This window comes from Astyanax mexicanus, chromosome 8, assembly GCF_023375975.1.
Source record: "Astyanax mexicanus isolate ESR-SI-001 chromosome 8, AstMex3_surface, whole genome shotgun sequence".
In the NCBI taxonomy this organism is placed as follows: Eukaryota; Metazoa; Chordata; class Actinopteri; order Characiformes; family Acestrorhamphidae; genus Astyanax; species Astyanax mexicanus.
The window spans coordinates 5,159,708-5,177,463 of record NC_064415.1 but is presented as its reverse complement, the minus strand read 5'-3'; the positions used below and the strand labels follow the sequence as shown (position 1 = coordinate 5,177,463).

General features: G+C 34.2%; 1 protein-coding gene across 13 annotated transcripts in view; it reads right to left on the bottom strand.

Moving 5' to 3' along the window:
• Positions 1-17,756, bottom strand: part of LOC103031905 (rho GTPase-activating protein gacO) — a 52,804-nt gene that overhangs the window by 9,501 nt on the left and 25,547 nt on the right. For 2 of the 13 annotated variants that reach the window (XM_049481953.1, XM_049481952.1), the window contains exon 1: positions 12,178-12,465. The exons of 7 other annotated variants lie outside the window; for them this stretch is intronic. In XM_049481953.1, the coding sequence (XP_049337910.1) occupies positions 12,178-12,304 (127 nt within the window). In that variant the 5' untranslated portion in view covers positions 12,305-12,465. Of the gene's footprint in view, positions 1-3,215; positions 3,690-3,819; positions 3,913-6,156; positions 6,372-7,057; positions 7,945-8,081; positions 8,184-12,177; positions 12,466-17,756 lie in introns of those variants that run through there. 4 more of the 13 variants (XM_049481951.1, XM_049481955.1, XM_049481954.1 and 1 more) reach the window with 4 other exon arrangements.

Here is a 17,756-nt window from a genome sequence, read left to right as displayed (position 1 = left end):
AAAAAATCATGTATAGCTAGTGGTAAACTGCTGATCCTGTTCATTTTACTGCTATGCGTCTGTCTCCTCGCGTCTCATTTGTCAGCTTTTTTCTTATTGGCTGTGGAAAAACATCACATCAGATCTTCTTTCTCCTTTATTTCAGAACTAATCTGGTTCACTTATTGGTTATTGATTTAAAGACGTAGTGTATATCTGTAATTATTCCACAATTTATTAAATCTCTTTTCTCAGTATTTCTGTTAGGGAAAGCAACTTGCCTCCAGTGTTGGTAATTCTATATAATTTAATCTCTTGCTGTAAGAGCCAGTTAAGGGTTAATTCATAATTCAAATATAATGTAGCTATAAGGTTAAAATATTTTGAAAATAAATTAATAAGAATTCACAATGATTGTATTTTTCTAAAATGCAGAATTTAGTAATTTAGTAAATTGTGTAAATTGTAAATTGTGTTTTTTCCTCATACTGTTGGGGGCTGGATGCATTGCTAATGATGAGTAGGGGGTCATTTGAACAGAAGTAATTTGGGTAGATTTACTTAAGTAGATAAATTTAGAAATAAATAATAAAATAAGAAGAAATAATAACAGTAGGTTGAACTCAGTTGCTCATTGAATCATAAACGTCCCCAGCTGCATAAAACATGTCTCAATTCATAAAATACTAACGAGGGGATTAAGATTGTGACATACAGCTCTGAAAAAGAAACAAGATACCACTTTAAAATGATGAGTTGCTTTGATTTTACCAAATTAAAAACCTCTGGAATATAATAAAGAGGAAGATGGATGATCACAAGCCATCAAACCACCAAACTGAACTGCTTGAATTTTTGCACCAGGAGTAAAGCAGCATAAAGTTATCCAAAAGCAGTGTGTAAGACTGGTGGAGGAGAACATGATGCCTAGATGCATTAAAATCAAATATTGATTTCTGAACTTGAACTTGAATCTTAAAATATGAACTTGTTTTCATATTTTTTGTTATTTCAGAATTTCTCATTTTCTGCAAATAAATGCTCTAAATAGCATTTTTTTTGTTGAAATTTAGGAAAAATGTTGTATGTAGTTTATAGAATGTAACAACGTTTATTTTACTCTAACATAAACCTATAAATAGCCAAATCAGAGAAACTTATTCAGAAACTGAAGTGCTTTCTTAAGTTTTTACAGAGCTGTATACAGTACCAAAGTCAAAAGTTTGCACACACCTTCTCATGTAGTGTTTTTCTTTATTTCTTTGTTTAATGCATTTTCTACATTGTAGAATAAATAATATTTAATACATGAAACGATTAAGGGACACATATAGAATTACTTAGTAAAACAGTAATAAAGTGTTATTCCTCCACATTAATCCCCTGATCTAAACCTGATGAAATGAGACGGTGATTTGAGGTGATTTAATTGGGATGAGCTGGAGCTTCACAGCGTGAAGGAAAAGCAGCAGCTATTGTTCAGCACCTCCAGGAACTCCTTCCTTCAAGACACTGAGAAAACTATTCCAGGTGACTCTCCCTCATGAAGACACTGAGATTAAAATACCAAGAGTCTGCAGATCTGAACTCAAAGAGACATGTGATACTTAGAAGAATCTAAAGTATAAAACAGATTCTGGTTTAAGAAAAATATTCTTTTTTGTTTACAAAATAATTCAGCATGTGTTCCTATAGAGCTTAAATATAGTCTTCCATATTAAATTTACAATGTAAAAAAATCATAAAAAGAAAGAAAGAAAACATTCAATGAGAGAGAGGAGGTGTGGTTAAACTTTTGACTGGAACTGTAGAGAGTGATTAGGGTTTAAGTGAAGACAAAAGACCATGAATATTTTTTCTGTATTATTTCACTAATTAACGTGTCATAAAACATGTTTTCTTTAACTTAACAATTTGAGAATGTATTTAAACATAGAATTTGATATTTTTCTAAATTTATACTGATAATATAAATGAAGAAATGGTGTGTTTGCAATATTTAATCATCAAATGTAAAAAATAAATAAATTGAGTGAGAATAAACAAACATTAAAACAAAAAACAGAAATGAAAATGTTCCAAAAACACCCGAAAAACATAACATTCAACGCATTTGCATAATGTTGTAAATATTGTACTGATCTGGTCATTAATCTGATTAATGTGTTAACATATTACTCATAATCTGAAAACAGCAGAACATCAGATTTAAACAACATGTTTACAGGTTATCAAATTAACGAATTTACATACATTTATTAATCTTATTTATTAATTTTATTTTTAAATTATTAACTGGTCTAAAAATAGTGTTTTTAGTTGTTTGTAACATTTTAAAGTAAAAATGCTGCTTTATTGTTTTGATTAAAGGTGATTTTGTGAATATAAATGAGATGAACTGATGTGTGACGGACAGAATTCTGAAATTTTAATCTCATATTCAGGTCTGACAGGTAAATCAACATCCAGGTAACAAATCAAAGGTTAAAAACACAAGAAGCTCAGAAATAAAACCTGATACTCAGACTGAGATCTTGTCTGGACTTTTGATCTTGTGAAACATCATCAGTTACAGCATTAGTGTTTTATTTAACTGACAACTACAGTTAATATAATATACTATTAACCCAAAATTAATTTAAATTAATTTACCTTTTTATTATATTATTTATTAACCTACCCCTGGTAAAATAAGGCATGGTGGCAATAGGTTCATGTTCATTATCTGCTGCAGACAGTCCTATTCTATTGGCAATACTTCTCTACACACTGATGTACATTTGCATGTCTGTGTCAGCATTAGATTCTGGAGTCATTTTAATTTTTATATCTGTTTTTTTTTATTATGTTATCCTTTAGTTAATAATATTATTACTCTTCTAAATGTCTCCCTCAGGTGGTGTTTAGCCGTCACTGCATCCTTACATACAGACTAATCACAGTCCTTAACTTAGACCATCAAACACATTCACCATCACAAATACAATATATTTCATTATTCGGCTGCTGTCCAGTGAAAAAACATGTATCCCTAAAATTGTGTCTTTACAGGGTTAAGGAAATGGTCTTAGATTTGAATGGAAATCAAGGTAAAATGGGTATTATAGAGCATTTCTACTGCTGGATTAATCCAGAATGATTTACACACTATATGAATAATATATAATGTACATTTTGTATGTAATTAAATAATAGCAATGTTCGGAACACAACAAACAAAAGAAGCTACAATCATATATATTTTCCCTTTTATTGATTAAATAAGCATTTTTCTCAAAGATATCAGATGAAATTTTATAAAAGGACAAAAACTGAGTGGAGTAAATATTAACAGAATCTAACAGTAAAATAAAGCAATGTTTACATACAATACAATAACTGGTGTGTAACCTGTAGTATAGATATTTGGTATTTGGTAAAGACTAAACTCTATATACATTAATAACAGAGTATTTTCAGTGTAAGAAAGAGAGAGACAGAGAGAGAGAGAGAGAGAGAGAGAGAGAAAGAGGGAAATACTGTGAGGAGCAGAAGCCATGTTTCTGTGATCTGTAATAAACAGCAGTTAGTAAATCACAGTTCTCTAAGGTTTGAGTAAAACTCTCAGGTGTTCCTCGGCACAGTCTGATCAGGAGAATTCAGCTTCCAGATTCCTTCATCTGAGTTGTCTCCCCCTGCAGGAACACCTGGAAGATCATCAGGAGGAACATCTGGAGAAATACAGAAACATGGAGATGATCAATATCAGGAGTATCAGGAGTTTTTATACAGAGAAGATAATAATCTGTTCACCAGAACTGAAGACGATCATTCATGAGGAATTTCTGGTGTAAAACTCACCACAGAAAAAAAAGAGTCGTTCTAAACTTCTGCTCCTTCTTATTCCACTGCTACTACTCTTCACATCTCTCTCATCAGCTTTTCTCCCATTGGCTGTGAAGAAGAAACATCAGATCATTTATACAGTTTTAAATGCATCATATGATTCTCCTGCTCATTATATATAAAATCAAGCAGGAGAATTAGCAGAACAGATCAGTTCAGGTAAAATGCTGTATGTATATATATAACTCTATTTCATTTATTTATTTTATCTGACTAATCATTAACCCTAATTGTAATAAAATAATCTATGGAGGCAGAGACTGATATTAAAAATAAGCTTAACATGCACTTAAATAAACAAATAATAAATAATTTTAATGAATTAATTGGCAGTTTCTGAAGTGCATACTGCACCAGTTCCAGCATTAATAGAACGCTTTACACTACAAACCACACACAAAGTGCAACAGTGGGAAGGACTAATTTAGAACGCTGTTTATCAACATTATTTGTTAAAGGTCCCGCTAAACGGCGCCGCCGGCTGGTCTGTTCGCGTGTAACAGTTACGTAAGAGAACGGTATATATCGTACACTTCAGTATTCCGTACAGTAGACCATTTAAACAATAAAATACTTTATTATAAACTATTGATATGTTTGAAAATATAGTCTGGGGTCATTGTCAATCATTCCTCTTTCCATCAAAACAGGTCAGTGACCATCCACGTTGTGTTTTCTCTTTAAATGCCGGTAGGTAGGGAGGAACCGTCCGCGTCGCCGAAAACGGGTGGGTGGGGAAGGGTTACCAACGCTGAGGCTAGGGGGTGGGGAAAACTTTATCGACTAGTTCACGTAAGGTTTTACCCACTTTTAACATCACATTTCACCCAAAATGCAACGTTAAACATCCAACTAACAGCATATGTTGTAATATTTGATTGAGGAATTAATGATCATAGTTTATAACTTGCTTTAAAAACGAGCTTACTCCAGCTCCACTTCATCACTCATAGACAGCTGAGATTTTGTGCTGCAGCTTCAGCACAATTTTTTTCAATTCATAGACAACTTATCAAATCCATTTGACAAACACTTTACTAAGCTTCTATGTCAGTCTAAGCTCATAAGTTAAAGGTGGTGAAGTTTTGCAAAATACAGCCACCACGAGCGGAAATCTGAGGTGTACGGAACACCGTTGCCTGTTTGTTGGCAGGTGTACGGAATACTGATGCACACTGGTGACAGGACTGAGGGCAGTTTTTCGGGGTTTTCTTTAAAACTATTGGTCCAAAAGTAACCAATCAAAATTATTTTGGTTGCCAGGCAGATATTCCATAGTTTAACCAATCACTGCAGCCTATTTGAACTCGGGTATTTTCGTAATATCCACTCAAACGCGGAAAATACCGAAACTGTGTACTGAATACCGTTCTCTTACACTAAAAACACAAAAAGAGGTTTGTGTAATCCAGAGAGAACTTGAGGTGCGGTAAAGATGCAGCTACTTTAGCTGGATTTCAGTGCATGAAAACAGAATATCTCATGGATGAAGTGGAATATTAGATGATTATTAGATTATTCTTCTGTTTGATTGAGAACTTTAAAAGAATTGCAGCAGCACCATCTGTGCGCCACAGTCTTGCTATTGGCCATCGTCAAGGAGCAGGTCGCGGAGCAGCATGTCAATCTAGACGATAAAATACAAAATATTCTAACATGCTAATATTTTCGTAAAATTACTGTTTTTTGACTATGTCACACTATGTAACGGCCAGTATTTTAGTTAAGAGTACACTGTCCCTTTAAGAGACCACATGGGTAGCTACGCTGATAATGTGAGAGGCAGAGAGTTGTTGTGCTGTACCACTAGACCCACTGGACCTAAGCTCCTTTATTTTGTTTATTTTATTTTTGTAGTAACGCCTAATAAGTGCTTTTGGTGTCTACTTAGTTCATGTATGAACTAATAAAGAGTGGAGTACCGCCAGAGTGAGTCAGTGTCTCTCATCTGATCCAGAGTGCTTCGTGTTTCACCCGCCCAAAAGCTCCCCATATCCGGGCTGGAGCGTTACAACTACACTGACCTTTATCGCTCGCGACATCGGGCTAAATTCGTCAAAGTCAAGTCAAAGTCAAAGTCAAAGTGTAGTCTGATCGTGTAGTCTGATCCGGGCATTATTAGTCAGAAGAACCCCGATCTGTAGCCAGACAGCTCTTCTACACAGTAAATACAGTATATTAGACTGAACATGCTGAGAGAGAGAGTGAGTGAGGTGTGTGTGTGTGTGTGTGTAGTAAACAGCAGAAAGTAGAGTAAGTGAAGATGAGCTCTACTGTCCTGATAGCACTCACCTGCACTCTTCTTTTTCTGCGGTCTGTCCATCTTCTCTCTCTTTCTTCTCTTCATCTGTTGGGATTTGTATCCCTATGTCTGCAGTTACAGCGCTCCCCACATACTTCTCAAAGAAAGCCGCTAGCTTTCCCCGTCTCCCCGCAGCTAGTAGGAGTAGAGACCCGCCTGGAGGAGTCCTCGCGCCCACCTGCGCACAGCGCTCCTCCCGCTGCTTCCGCCCCCTATGACGTGTGAGGTGGTAAAGACTGAACTACAGATTTAAACTCTTTATAATGAGATTTGTTCGGTCAGTGTTATTCATGGCGCAGTCTGAGGGGCACTAAATATGCACCGAGGCTTCATGTAAACAGCAGTTTTGAAGTTGTTGTGCAAAACGATAATGTGTCAGAAAACTACAAGTCCCACAACAACATGCGTGCAGCACTAGCGTGTACTGTTCAGCGCGTGGCTTGGACATTTAACAGAAAACTCCATATTGTACTGTATTAATACACAGAATAAAACATGTCAGCAAATGAAAGTATATATGCCCATGCTGTTCAATAAAACTAATAAAAATAATAATAATAATTCAATTCAGTTCAATTCAATTTTATTTATAAAGCGCTTTTTACAACAAAGGTTTCATTTAAACAGAAGTAATTTGGGTACATTTATTTAAGTAGATACATTTAGAAATAAATTATAAAATAATAACAGTAGGTTGAACTCAGTTGCTCATTGGATCCTAAGCATCCCCAGCTGCATAAAAGATGGCTCAATTAATCAAATACTGCCGAGGGGATTAAGCTTGTGACATACAAATAAATGTTACGTTCCCAGCTAAAAGAATGTTGCAGTCTATAGTAAATAGGGAAGTAAAGAAAATAGTTTCAGGAATAAAGGGACTCAAAACAGAGGTTCAGGTGAAAATCAAACCAGAGTTTTTATTGGTTGTTACAAAAAGTTACAAAAAATAACACAAATACAAAAATAACAAATGAAAAATACAAAAATAAAAAAGAATAACAAAAAAATAGGCTGTTTCTTTAAACTTAATGCCGAATGTGGACGGTGCCAAAGGAAAGAAAATAATAAAAGTGTGCTAAGCTACCTAACCCAAAACTATAAACTAAACCAAAAATACAGCAGTGGCACCCGCCCCTTACCTGGTGTATCTAGACGTTGTGTTACCTACATACTGAATAATGTGAAGTGCCCAACTTATCTGTCCAAAGACACAGAGAGAGACAGACAGAGAGAAAGAGGGAGAAACGGGGAGGAAGACAGAAAAACACATTCTACGTGCAGATGCACATAACAAAAAACATTATTAAAACATTATTATTATTTTTCTTATTTAGTAATCAGGAGAAATTTTATATTAGGACAAAAACAGAGTTGGAAAAGAGCAGTAAAACAGAATCTAACAGTAATGTAAAGCACTATTTACATACAACACACACTAACTCTACAATACTGTGAATATTCTATCAATACATTAATAAAGAGAGAGATTCACACTGAGGATCAGGAGCTGTGTGTGTTCTATAAGGTTTAAATATAAGGTCTATAAGATTATCAAATCAATAAATTCACATTTATTTCTTAATATTATTTTTTAAATAAGGTAAAAATGCTACATCGTGCTGCTTTATTGCTCTGAATAATTGTGTTAGTGAATATAAATGTAATGAACTGGTGTATAGTAGACAGAAATATGAAGGTTTGAGTAGAAACTCTTCAGCACAGTCTGATCAGGAGAATTCAGCTTTAAGATTCCTTCATCTGAACACCTGGAGAAACGTCTGGAGAAACATTTGAAGAAATGCAGAAACATGAAGATGATCAATATTAGGAGTTTTTATACAGGGAAAGTAATAATCTGTGTTCTCCAGAACTGAAGAGACGTTCATTCATGAAGAATCTCTGGTGTAAAACTCACCACAGAAATTAATGTGTCGTAGTAAACTGCTGCTCCTGTTTATTTTACTGCTACTACTCTTTCCCTCATCTGTCGATTTCTCATCAGCTTCTTTCCCATTGGCTGTGGAGGAGAAACATCAGATCAGACACTTCTTTATCCTGTATTTCAGCTCCACACAGTGTGGAGCACATTATTTTTCTACTGCTCATTATATATGTATATATATATATATATATATATATATATATATATATATATAATATGGAGAATACAGGTCAGTTCAGGTAAAATGCTGAATAGATCTATTATTACTCCACATTGTTTTATTTAAGAATTTGAGAATGTGTGTTCTGAATGTGAATGATGTGTTTGTTGGATGTGAATGTTGATCTGTTTTAGTGTAACAAAGTTAAACAGGATAAGAAAAAGGGAAAAATATTAAAACACGCTTTTTAAACATGCTCCTACTAATTCAGTCAATATTTATCATATTTCTGAAAAAATATAAATAAATAAATGCTATTAATTCAGTAGAATCTGAAAAGTGTGTTCTTTATTTTCTCTGGGCTGATCTAAAACTTCTGCTGCAATTAATTTGTGCTGCGCCTCTACATCCTGCTTTACGGTAAAAGCACACAAAAGCTCACAGCGTAAAACACCTGACCAGTGAGCTGACCTCTCTCTTCTGGATATAAACTGATTTCTATTAGAGATTTAATGCAGATCTGTGGTATAAAGCAGATATTTGATTATTTGGTGATATATAAAGTGGGCTACATAGAATAGATCTTTCTGAGACTGATTCAGTAATGTATTGAATGTATGAATTCAGTAATGTAGTACGACACAATAAACACACCTCATCATTTACACATTATTCTATATGATTATAGCAGTGATGTTGGGAGTATAAGAAGTGTTTAAACTCTGCAGAGAGACAGGATCTGTAATGAATCAGTAGATAAAGAGTAAAGTAAGGTTTAAAGCAGGAAGATCGGCACAGTATAAAGATCAGATCAGCTCTAGAGAGAAATAGAAAGAGAGAGTGCTATGTGTGATGATCACTTTAGTATACTAATAAGAATAAAAATAAGACTTTGTGCTTGAAAGCTTTTGTGAAACCCAGTGCAGAACAGCCTCACCTGCACTATTCTCTTCCTGCGGTTTATCTTTCTTCTCTTTATGCTTTTTATCCATCTTCTCTTTCTGCTGTTTATCTGTTTATCTTCCAGTTTCTTTAAGCAGCTCTTCTCACAACTGTTCTGATCTTCTTCTCACCTCCTTCCAGCACAGAACCGTGTTTAATTCCAGCTAGAGTTCTTTCTGCATGCTCTGAGTGCAGCTGGTTGAGAAGCGTGCTCGGATCTCGAAAGTAAAAACTTGTACGAGTGCACGAAGAAGGAGGGGCGTTCAGCTCGTAGCCAATCAGAGCCGTCAGTAAAAACGAGGCGCGCGCCATATGCACGCTTTTAAAGTGGTAAAGAATCTAAAAGAGGGATTCTCACTTCCGTTTTCCTTCTGGAGTCCCCTCCCTGTTGATTCCGAAATGAGTTTATCAACCAGCCAATCAGCTCACAGTATTCCCAATGGGATTCTGGTACAATGGTGGCCAGAATAAATGCAGATGTAACAGACAGGACCTTGTTAACATTTGTATGTATCTGCCAGGACCTTTTCGGAGATTTTTCCCTCCAGTTTATCTTTTTATTTTTACTGTTTAATTTCCAAGAGATTTTTATTTTCATTAACATTTAACTAACTTTTTGCACAACACTAGTACATCTGTACAGCTAATTGTCATTATATTACTTTGACATAATTACAGAAACAAAGAAAAAGACACAAAAATACAGCATGACACGTCTCTCTCTCTCTCTCTCTCTCTCTCTCTCTCTCTCTCTCTCTCTCTCTCTCTCTCTCTCTCTCTGTACTCTATACTTCATTTGGACAGGGGTTACTGACCCTCCTAAATTTGGAAATAAATAATACATTAAAAAGAAATAATAACAGTAGGTTCAACTCACTGGATCATAAACGTCCCCAGCTGCATAGAACATGTCTCAATTCATAAAATACTAACGAGGGGATTAAGCTTGTGACATACAGCTCTGTAAAAAATAAGAGACCATTTAAAAATGATGTTTCCCTTGATTTTACCAAACTGTAAACCTCTGGAATATAATCAAGAGGAAGATGGATGATCACAAACCATCAAACCAAATTTTTATTATATTACTTATTAACCCCACCCCTGGTATTATTAGGCAGGGGCCAGTAGGTTTGTGTTCATTTTCTGATGCAGAGAGTCCTATTCTATTGGCAATACTTCTCTACAAGCTGATGTGCATTTGCACATCTATGTCAGCATTAGATTCTGGAGTCATTTGAATTTTTATATCTGTCATTTTATTATTTTTTCATAAAGTTAATAATATCATTAGCCTTCTAAATGTCTCCCTCAGGTGGTGTTTATCTGTCACTGCATCCTTACATACAGACCAATCACAGTCCTGAACTTAGACCATAAAACACATTCACCATCACAAATACAATATATTTCACTATTCTGCTGCTTTCCAGTGAAAAACATGTATTTTTTAAATTATGTCTTTACCTGGTTAGGAAAATGGTCTTAGATTTAAATGTAAGATGTAAATGGGTATTATAGAGCATTAAATAATATCAATGTTCAGAACACAACAAACAAAGAAGTTAAAATCAGATCATTTTCCCATTTTATTGATAAAGATAAAAACATTTTTAAATAACGATATCAGGTAAAAGTTTATATTAGGACAAATAGAGCGGAGTAAATATTTACAGTAAAATAAAGCAACATTTACATACAGTACATTAACTGTTCTGTAAATTGTAATATTGATATTTAGGGTATGTAAAGAGCAGGAGACACGCTTCTGTGATCTGTAATAAACAGCAGTTAATAAATCACAGTTCTATAAGGTTTGAATAGAAACTCTCTGTTGTTCCTCAGCACAGTCTGAGTTCAGCTTCCAGATTCCTTCATCTGAACATCTGGAGGAACAATCAATATCAGGTGTGTCAGCAGTTTTTATACAGGGAAAATAATAATCTGTGTTGTTGATGAAGAATCTCTGGTGTAAAACTCACCACAGAAATCAGTGAATATTTCTAAACTGCGGCTCCTTTTTCTTTTTCCACTGCTCCCTCTCCCTCTTGTGTCTCTCTCACCAGCTTCTCTCCTATTGGCTGTGGAGGAGAAACATTAGATCAGACTCTTCTTTATCCTGTATTTCAGCTCCACATATTTATTGTTTAATTTATTAATGTCTGTGTTTGAGAATGTGTGTTTTGAATGTAAATGATGTGTTTATTGGATGTGATGACGAATCTGTTTCTGTGTAACAAAGTTAAACAAGATAAAGGAGGTAGAACACACGAGACAGGAACACAGGAAAGTACTAAAACACACTTTCTGAACATTCTCCTACTAATTCAGTCAATATTTATCAATTTTCTGTAAAAAATATAAATAAATAAATGCTATTAATTCAGTAGAATCTGAAGAGTGTGTGTTTTTTATTTTCTCTGGGCTGGTCCTGAACTTCTGCTGCAACTAATTTTTCTGCGCCTCTACATCCTGCTTTACGGTAAAAGAAGAGCACGCAGCGGACCAGTGTGCGGACCACTCTCTACTGAATATAACATTTCCTACCGGAGATTTAGTGCAGATATGTGCTATAAAGCAGGTACAGAGTGGATCTTTCTGAGACTGACTCTATAGTGGAGAATACAGTAGTATAACAACACAATAAACACTCATCTTTTACACACTATTATATATATTTATATCAGTGACATTGGGAGTGTAAGAAGTGTTTAAACTCTGCAGAGAGACAGGATCTGTAATTAATCAGCAGATAAAGAGTAAAATAGCGTCTGGAGCAGAAAGATCAGTACAGTATAAAGATCAGATCAGCTAGAAAGAGATAGAAAGAGAAAAAAGAGAGAAAATTAGAGAGAGAGAGAGAGAGAGAGAAAGAGGTGCTCTGTGTGATGATCACTTATTATACTAATTTAGGAATCATCTTTTTACTAAAAATCTTTTGTGAAACCCAGTGCAGAACAGCCTCACCTGCACTCTTCTCTTTCTGCTGTTTATCCATCTTCTCTTTCTGCTGTTTATCCATCTTCTCTTTCTGCTGTTTATCCATCTTCTCTTTCTGCTGTTTATCCATCTTCTCTTTCTTTCTTCTCTTCATCTGCTGATCCTCCTGTTCCTCTCAGTAGCTAGTGTTTCCGATCTTCCACTGCTGCTGGAAGAAATGGTTTCCGAAATGTTGTTGCACTGCCCCGCAGCTCGCCTGTATCTCTCTCCTTTTCTAGTTTTCAAAACACATGCGGAGCTGGAGGAGGAGAGACTGAGAGCAGTGACGTGATCGGCGTCATCGGGGACAAGAACTCATATATGTAATGCTGTAGGCCGGAGCCCAAGTGGGCGTGGCTACCCTTCTCCAAGAACTTGGAGATAGGCTCCTCCCCTTTGGAGCTGTAGCCCTCACATTTGAGGTTACCCGGTCCTCTTTTACATGTCATGACTTGGTGGATGTAAAGGCGAACTAGAGACCGTGGTTGTGCACCGAAAACTGGAGTGCGCGTCTAAACCGTGTTTTACTGTAGCCGCGTGCACAGCGCACCCGGAGGAGCGGAGACTGGCGCTTCTCTTGCAGAGACTTAAAATGGAACAGAAACTAGTTTTACACCTAAATAAACATGATTTAACGAGATCTAATCCACAAAAATACACCAGAAAGACCACTTCTTATCTGTAGAACAGTGTAACGTTTTAAAAATGTTTGGAGTGCTTTTAAATAAGCAAATCAAATTGTTATAATATCACAGAACAAAATTCTTATAGACCTTATTCTCTTGTATCCCAGATATATGTTTGAAGTGATATTACTGTATCATTTTGGAGTAAACCAGAAAATTAATTTTTATCCAATTCCAGCCTAAAAGAACACATTCCATACTATTAATGACATGAGTAACAAATTATATTACTGTATCATTTTGGAGTAATTGAATACCAAACTTAGGAAAAATGTCTATTCGGTTGTGCAAAAAACACATTTCGGAGTCCTATAAAACCAGTCAATCTAATTGTTATCCAATGCCACAAAGACAGCCATAAAGAACCCATTTAAAGAACTAAATTTAAACCCATTTAAAGAACCCACTTACTGTTAATGACCTGAGTAACACATTATATTACTTTATCATTTGGGAGTAATTGGATACCAAACTTAGAAACAATGTCTATTCGGTTGTGCAAAAAACAGATTTCGGAGTCCTATAAAACCAGTAAATCAAATTGTTATCGAATGCCACAAAGAGAGCCTTAAAGAACCCATTCCTTACTGTTAATGACATGAGTAACAAGTGATATTATTGTATCATTTTGGAGTAATTGAAAACCAAACATAGGAAAAATGTCTATTCGGTTGTGCAAAAACCTGATTTCGGAGTCCTATAAAACCAGCAACTCAATTTGTTATCCAATGCCACCAAGACAGTAATTGAATACCAAACTTAGGAAAAATGTCTATTCGGTTGTGCATGAAGCACATTTCAGAGTCCTGTAAAACCAGCATTTATCATTTATCATTACCTCGATAAACATAATTTAACCGGGTCTAATCAACATATAAACACCAGAAACACAATTGCCCATCTGTATAACCAGAATCTGTAAACTGAATGCGGCAATAGTTCTTTAAACATCCAAATGTTATGATGAATGGACCAAAAGAACATGACAAAAGTTTTTTACATTTTTACAACTTCCATGTAAATATTTTTAGCAATAGTACACACTGCTGCTACATAACCTGGGTGCAAAGAGCTTGTGCCTTATTATCTTTTACCTGCTCAGGCTGAATCAGGAGTCAGACATCATCTGTCTGATCAAATGTTTTATTCTGTAATAAAACATCTGATACACTGACAGACAGTACTAGTCTAGCACCTTGTATTTAATATATAAAAAAAACCTGACCAACAGCACCAGAGCTAACCTCTGTCTGTCTCTCTCTCTCTCTCTCTCTCTCTCTCTCTCTCTCTCTCTCTCTCTCTCTCTCTCTCTCTCTCTCTCTCTCCAGTTTAACCAGTTTAAACAGTGGCTGATTATAGTACCTGGATGGTAAACATAGAAGTGCATAGTGCATTAGATTCTTGAGATTCTTTTTATATCTGTCATTTTATCTCTTTAAAATCAAAAGAAAAAGATATTTAAAGAATACAAATTGCAAAGTCGAATATCAAATTAAGTATGTTTTAAAATATACTTGGTTACTTTTTTATTATTTGCAGTTATTTTTAAATGATTTGCATTTACATTTTCCCAGTATTTGCTTTTATGTTTGTGATTTTGTATAATTTTTTGGATTTTTGTGGATTCTGCTGTTGTTGTTTTTTTTTGTATGAAATCTTAATTTTAGTTGCAGAATTATTTTTTATGTTATTCACAAGACAAGATTAAGTCCTTAAATCTCCTCATTAATTTAACATGCATTTTTTGTGAACATAGAAAAAAATGAGTGACAGGACAGGGGCACTTCAGGGGGCCAATCAGATTTCAGCTAGGACCCGCCTCCAGAACAACCAGTGACGTATTTGGACATATTGATTTTGCAAGATCAGCAATAAAACAGCAGCAAGCAGTTCACTGTTTTAGCCTGTAGAGGGCAGTACAACATCAGATTATTATAGTACTACTTTTTAATATAAAATAAAATAATATATTTTAGCTGTACTGAAAGAACAGAAAAGTTCAAAACAGAGCAAGGAGAGGAGCTAAAATCAGATAAACATTTTATTATTTGATTGATGAGCTTCTATTAAATCTTACTTATAAAATATACAGATATTAGAAAATATCAGATTACATTTATTATATATTTTTTTGATAAAAGAGAAAATGTGCAGTAGAAAAAGTGAATATTTAAATAATCTGATAGTAAAATAACAGTAAAAGCACTGTTTACACACTGTACACTCAGTGTACACTATAACTGCTCTGTTACCTGTTACAGAATGATACAGTAATATTGATATATTAGTGCATTTACAGAATGAATTCTATATACATTAATAACAGAGTTTTTTCCAGTGTAAATCTGTCATATACAGTAGTTGGTAAATCACAGTTCTGTAAGGTTTAAGCAAAAACTCTCAGGTGTTTCTCAGCACAGTCTGATCCAGGTTCCTTCATCTGAGCTGCTTCCACCAAGAGGAACATCTGGAGAAATGCAGAAACATGGAGAAAATTAATGATCTATATCCTCCAGAACTGAAGACGATAATTCATGAAGAAATACTGGTGTAAAACTCACCACAGAAAAATTGAATAAATCTATGTAAACTACGCCTCCTGTTTACTCCACCGCTCCATCTCTCTCTCCTCGTGAATCTCTCACCAGCTTCTCTTCTATCAGCTGTGGAGGAGAAACATCACGTCAGATCTTCAGATAATACTTTCACTCTTATTATTATAGTTTATGTGCTGCATTGTTGCTTGTTACGATTATAAAAATGTTAAAAATCGTTCTAAACCCACGTTATCACTAAAGTCAGAGTGGTAGATGTTCTGCACTGTCTCACTGGGTTTAATGGAGCTGCTCAATCAAGCTGATCTTATAAGAAGATCTCACTGAATAAATCAGTTCTGTAAATAAATAAAAAATATATCAAAAGAAAAATTAAACATAGTTAATAAAGAAACCCATAAATAACAATTTATTAAGATATTTATTTTTATGTATATGTATTTATTTTTATATTAATTATATTAACCACATTAATTTCATTGAGTGATTTACTTGTGTTTTTCATTTATCTATTTATATTATAAATCTTTTATATATTTATATATCTATCTATATTATCTATTTATTTATTAATTTAAAATTTTGGCAGTGTTGGTCCTCCATAATTAAACAATACTTAAGCACAAAAAAATCTTCTGCTCTGAGCGCCGCCATTACAGAACTGATAATAACATAGACATTTATATATATATACATTTATATATATATACATTTATATATATATATAATATATATAGCGTAGCAGCCGGCGCCAGGAGGCAGGCTATGCAGAGTCTATGTATATATATGTCTATGTCATTATCAGTACAGTGATGGCGGCGCTCAGAGCTGAAGCTAGTAGCATTATGGGATGTAAACAGTGGTTTTTAATAAGCTTCTTGTGCACTTTTTAAGTTATTAATGCCTCGTTTAAATGTCAGGGCTCTCCGGATTCTAGCAAGGAGGTGTGGAGCTACTTTGAGATGGATAATGGTGTAAAAAGTGATTTATCAGTGTAAATTAGTCATTTAGTCATTTATAGATGCCTGCTAACAACACACTAAGACATGCTAACATTTAGACTGCAGATTTTCTTCACTAGTGGCAATTAAAATCAGATAAAACTAATCATTGATCACAACTGATCACAACCATCAAACCAAGCTGAAGTGCTTTAATTTTTTGCACCAGGAGTAAAGCAGCATAAAGTTAACCAAAAGCAGTGTGTAAGACTGGTGGAGGAGAACATGATGCCAAGATACATAAAAAAAAACTGTGATTAAAAAAACAGAGTTATTCCACCAAATATTGATTTCTGAACTCTTAAAACTTTATGAATATGAACTTGTTTTCTTTACATTATTTGATATATATTGAAATGTCTGATTATATTAAGTTCATATTAAAATCGTTTTAGACGTCTTTACCTTATTTACAGCATCAATAACTAACGTACAAGCATAAGTATCTATGAGCAGTGCCATAAATAGGCATTTATAAATAAAAATACTTCTGTAGAAGTTGAAGTATCAGCTCAAGCTTTTTACTCTTTAAGTAAAAGTGTAAAAGTACTGATTTCAAAACTACTTAAAGTATTAAAGTAAAAGTAATGTAAGGAGAAAAAATAAAGCCATTAAGAACAAAAGCTTAGGCCACGCCCACAGAGGCCTATAGTGCACCACCCCCCAACACATTTTTTGTAAAAAATATAATGACTATAATTTTAAAATATTAAAATGTTAATGTTGATAATATAATTTGGGATTTTGCACTAGGCTGTTTCCTGTTTCAGCTGCATATATGCTGGTGTGTGTGTGGGGGGGGGGGGGGGGGTGTGTGCAGGTGTGATGGATCACAGTATAAACCAATAGGAAGTCGGAATGGTATATGTTTATACTTCTCTACATCCAATCACAAGTAGTACAGTATATTAAAATATATATTTCATACCCAACGAAATATACTAGAAGTGTGCTACTTACAAAATAAAGGAACAGGAAACATATTTGTACTCTAATGTAAATAGATCACATATATTTAACATCAAATCTTAATATACATTCTTAATATACCTGGTGTATAATAATAATAGTAATACAGTTACAGTAATACTCATTAAATATATTATAATGTTACTGAAAGCATAGTTAAAATGTTGGGTTACATACATGAAGTAGTTTAAATGTTTAAATGTTACATAAGTATATTTAAAATACTTCTATTTTAGTACAGTTAAGTATATTTAGCACAATTTAAGTAAGACTTTCGTACTATTTTTTATAGAGTTAAAGTATAATAAGTACAAGAAAAGTGGTTCCATTTTAGCACTCTTTAAATATACTGATTA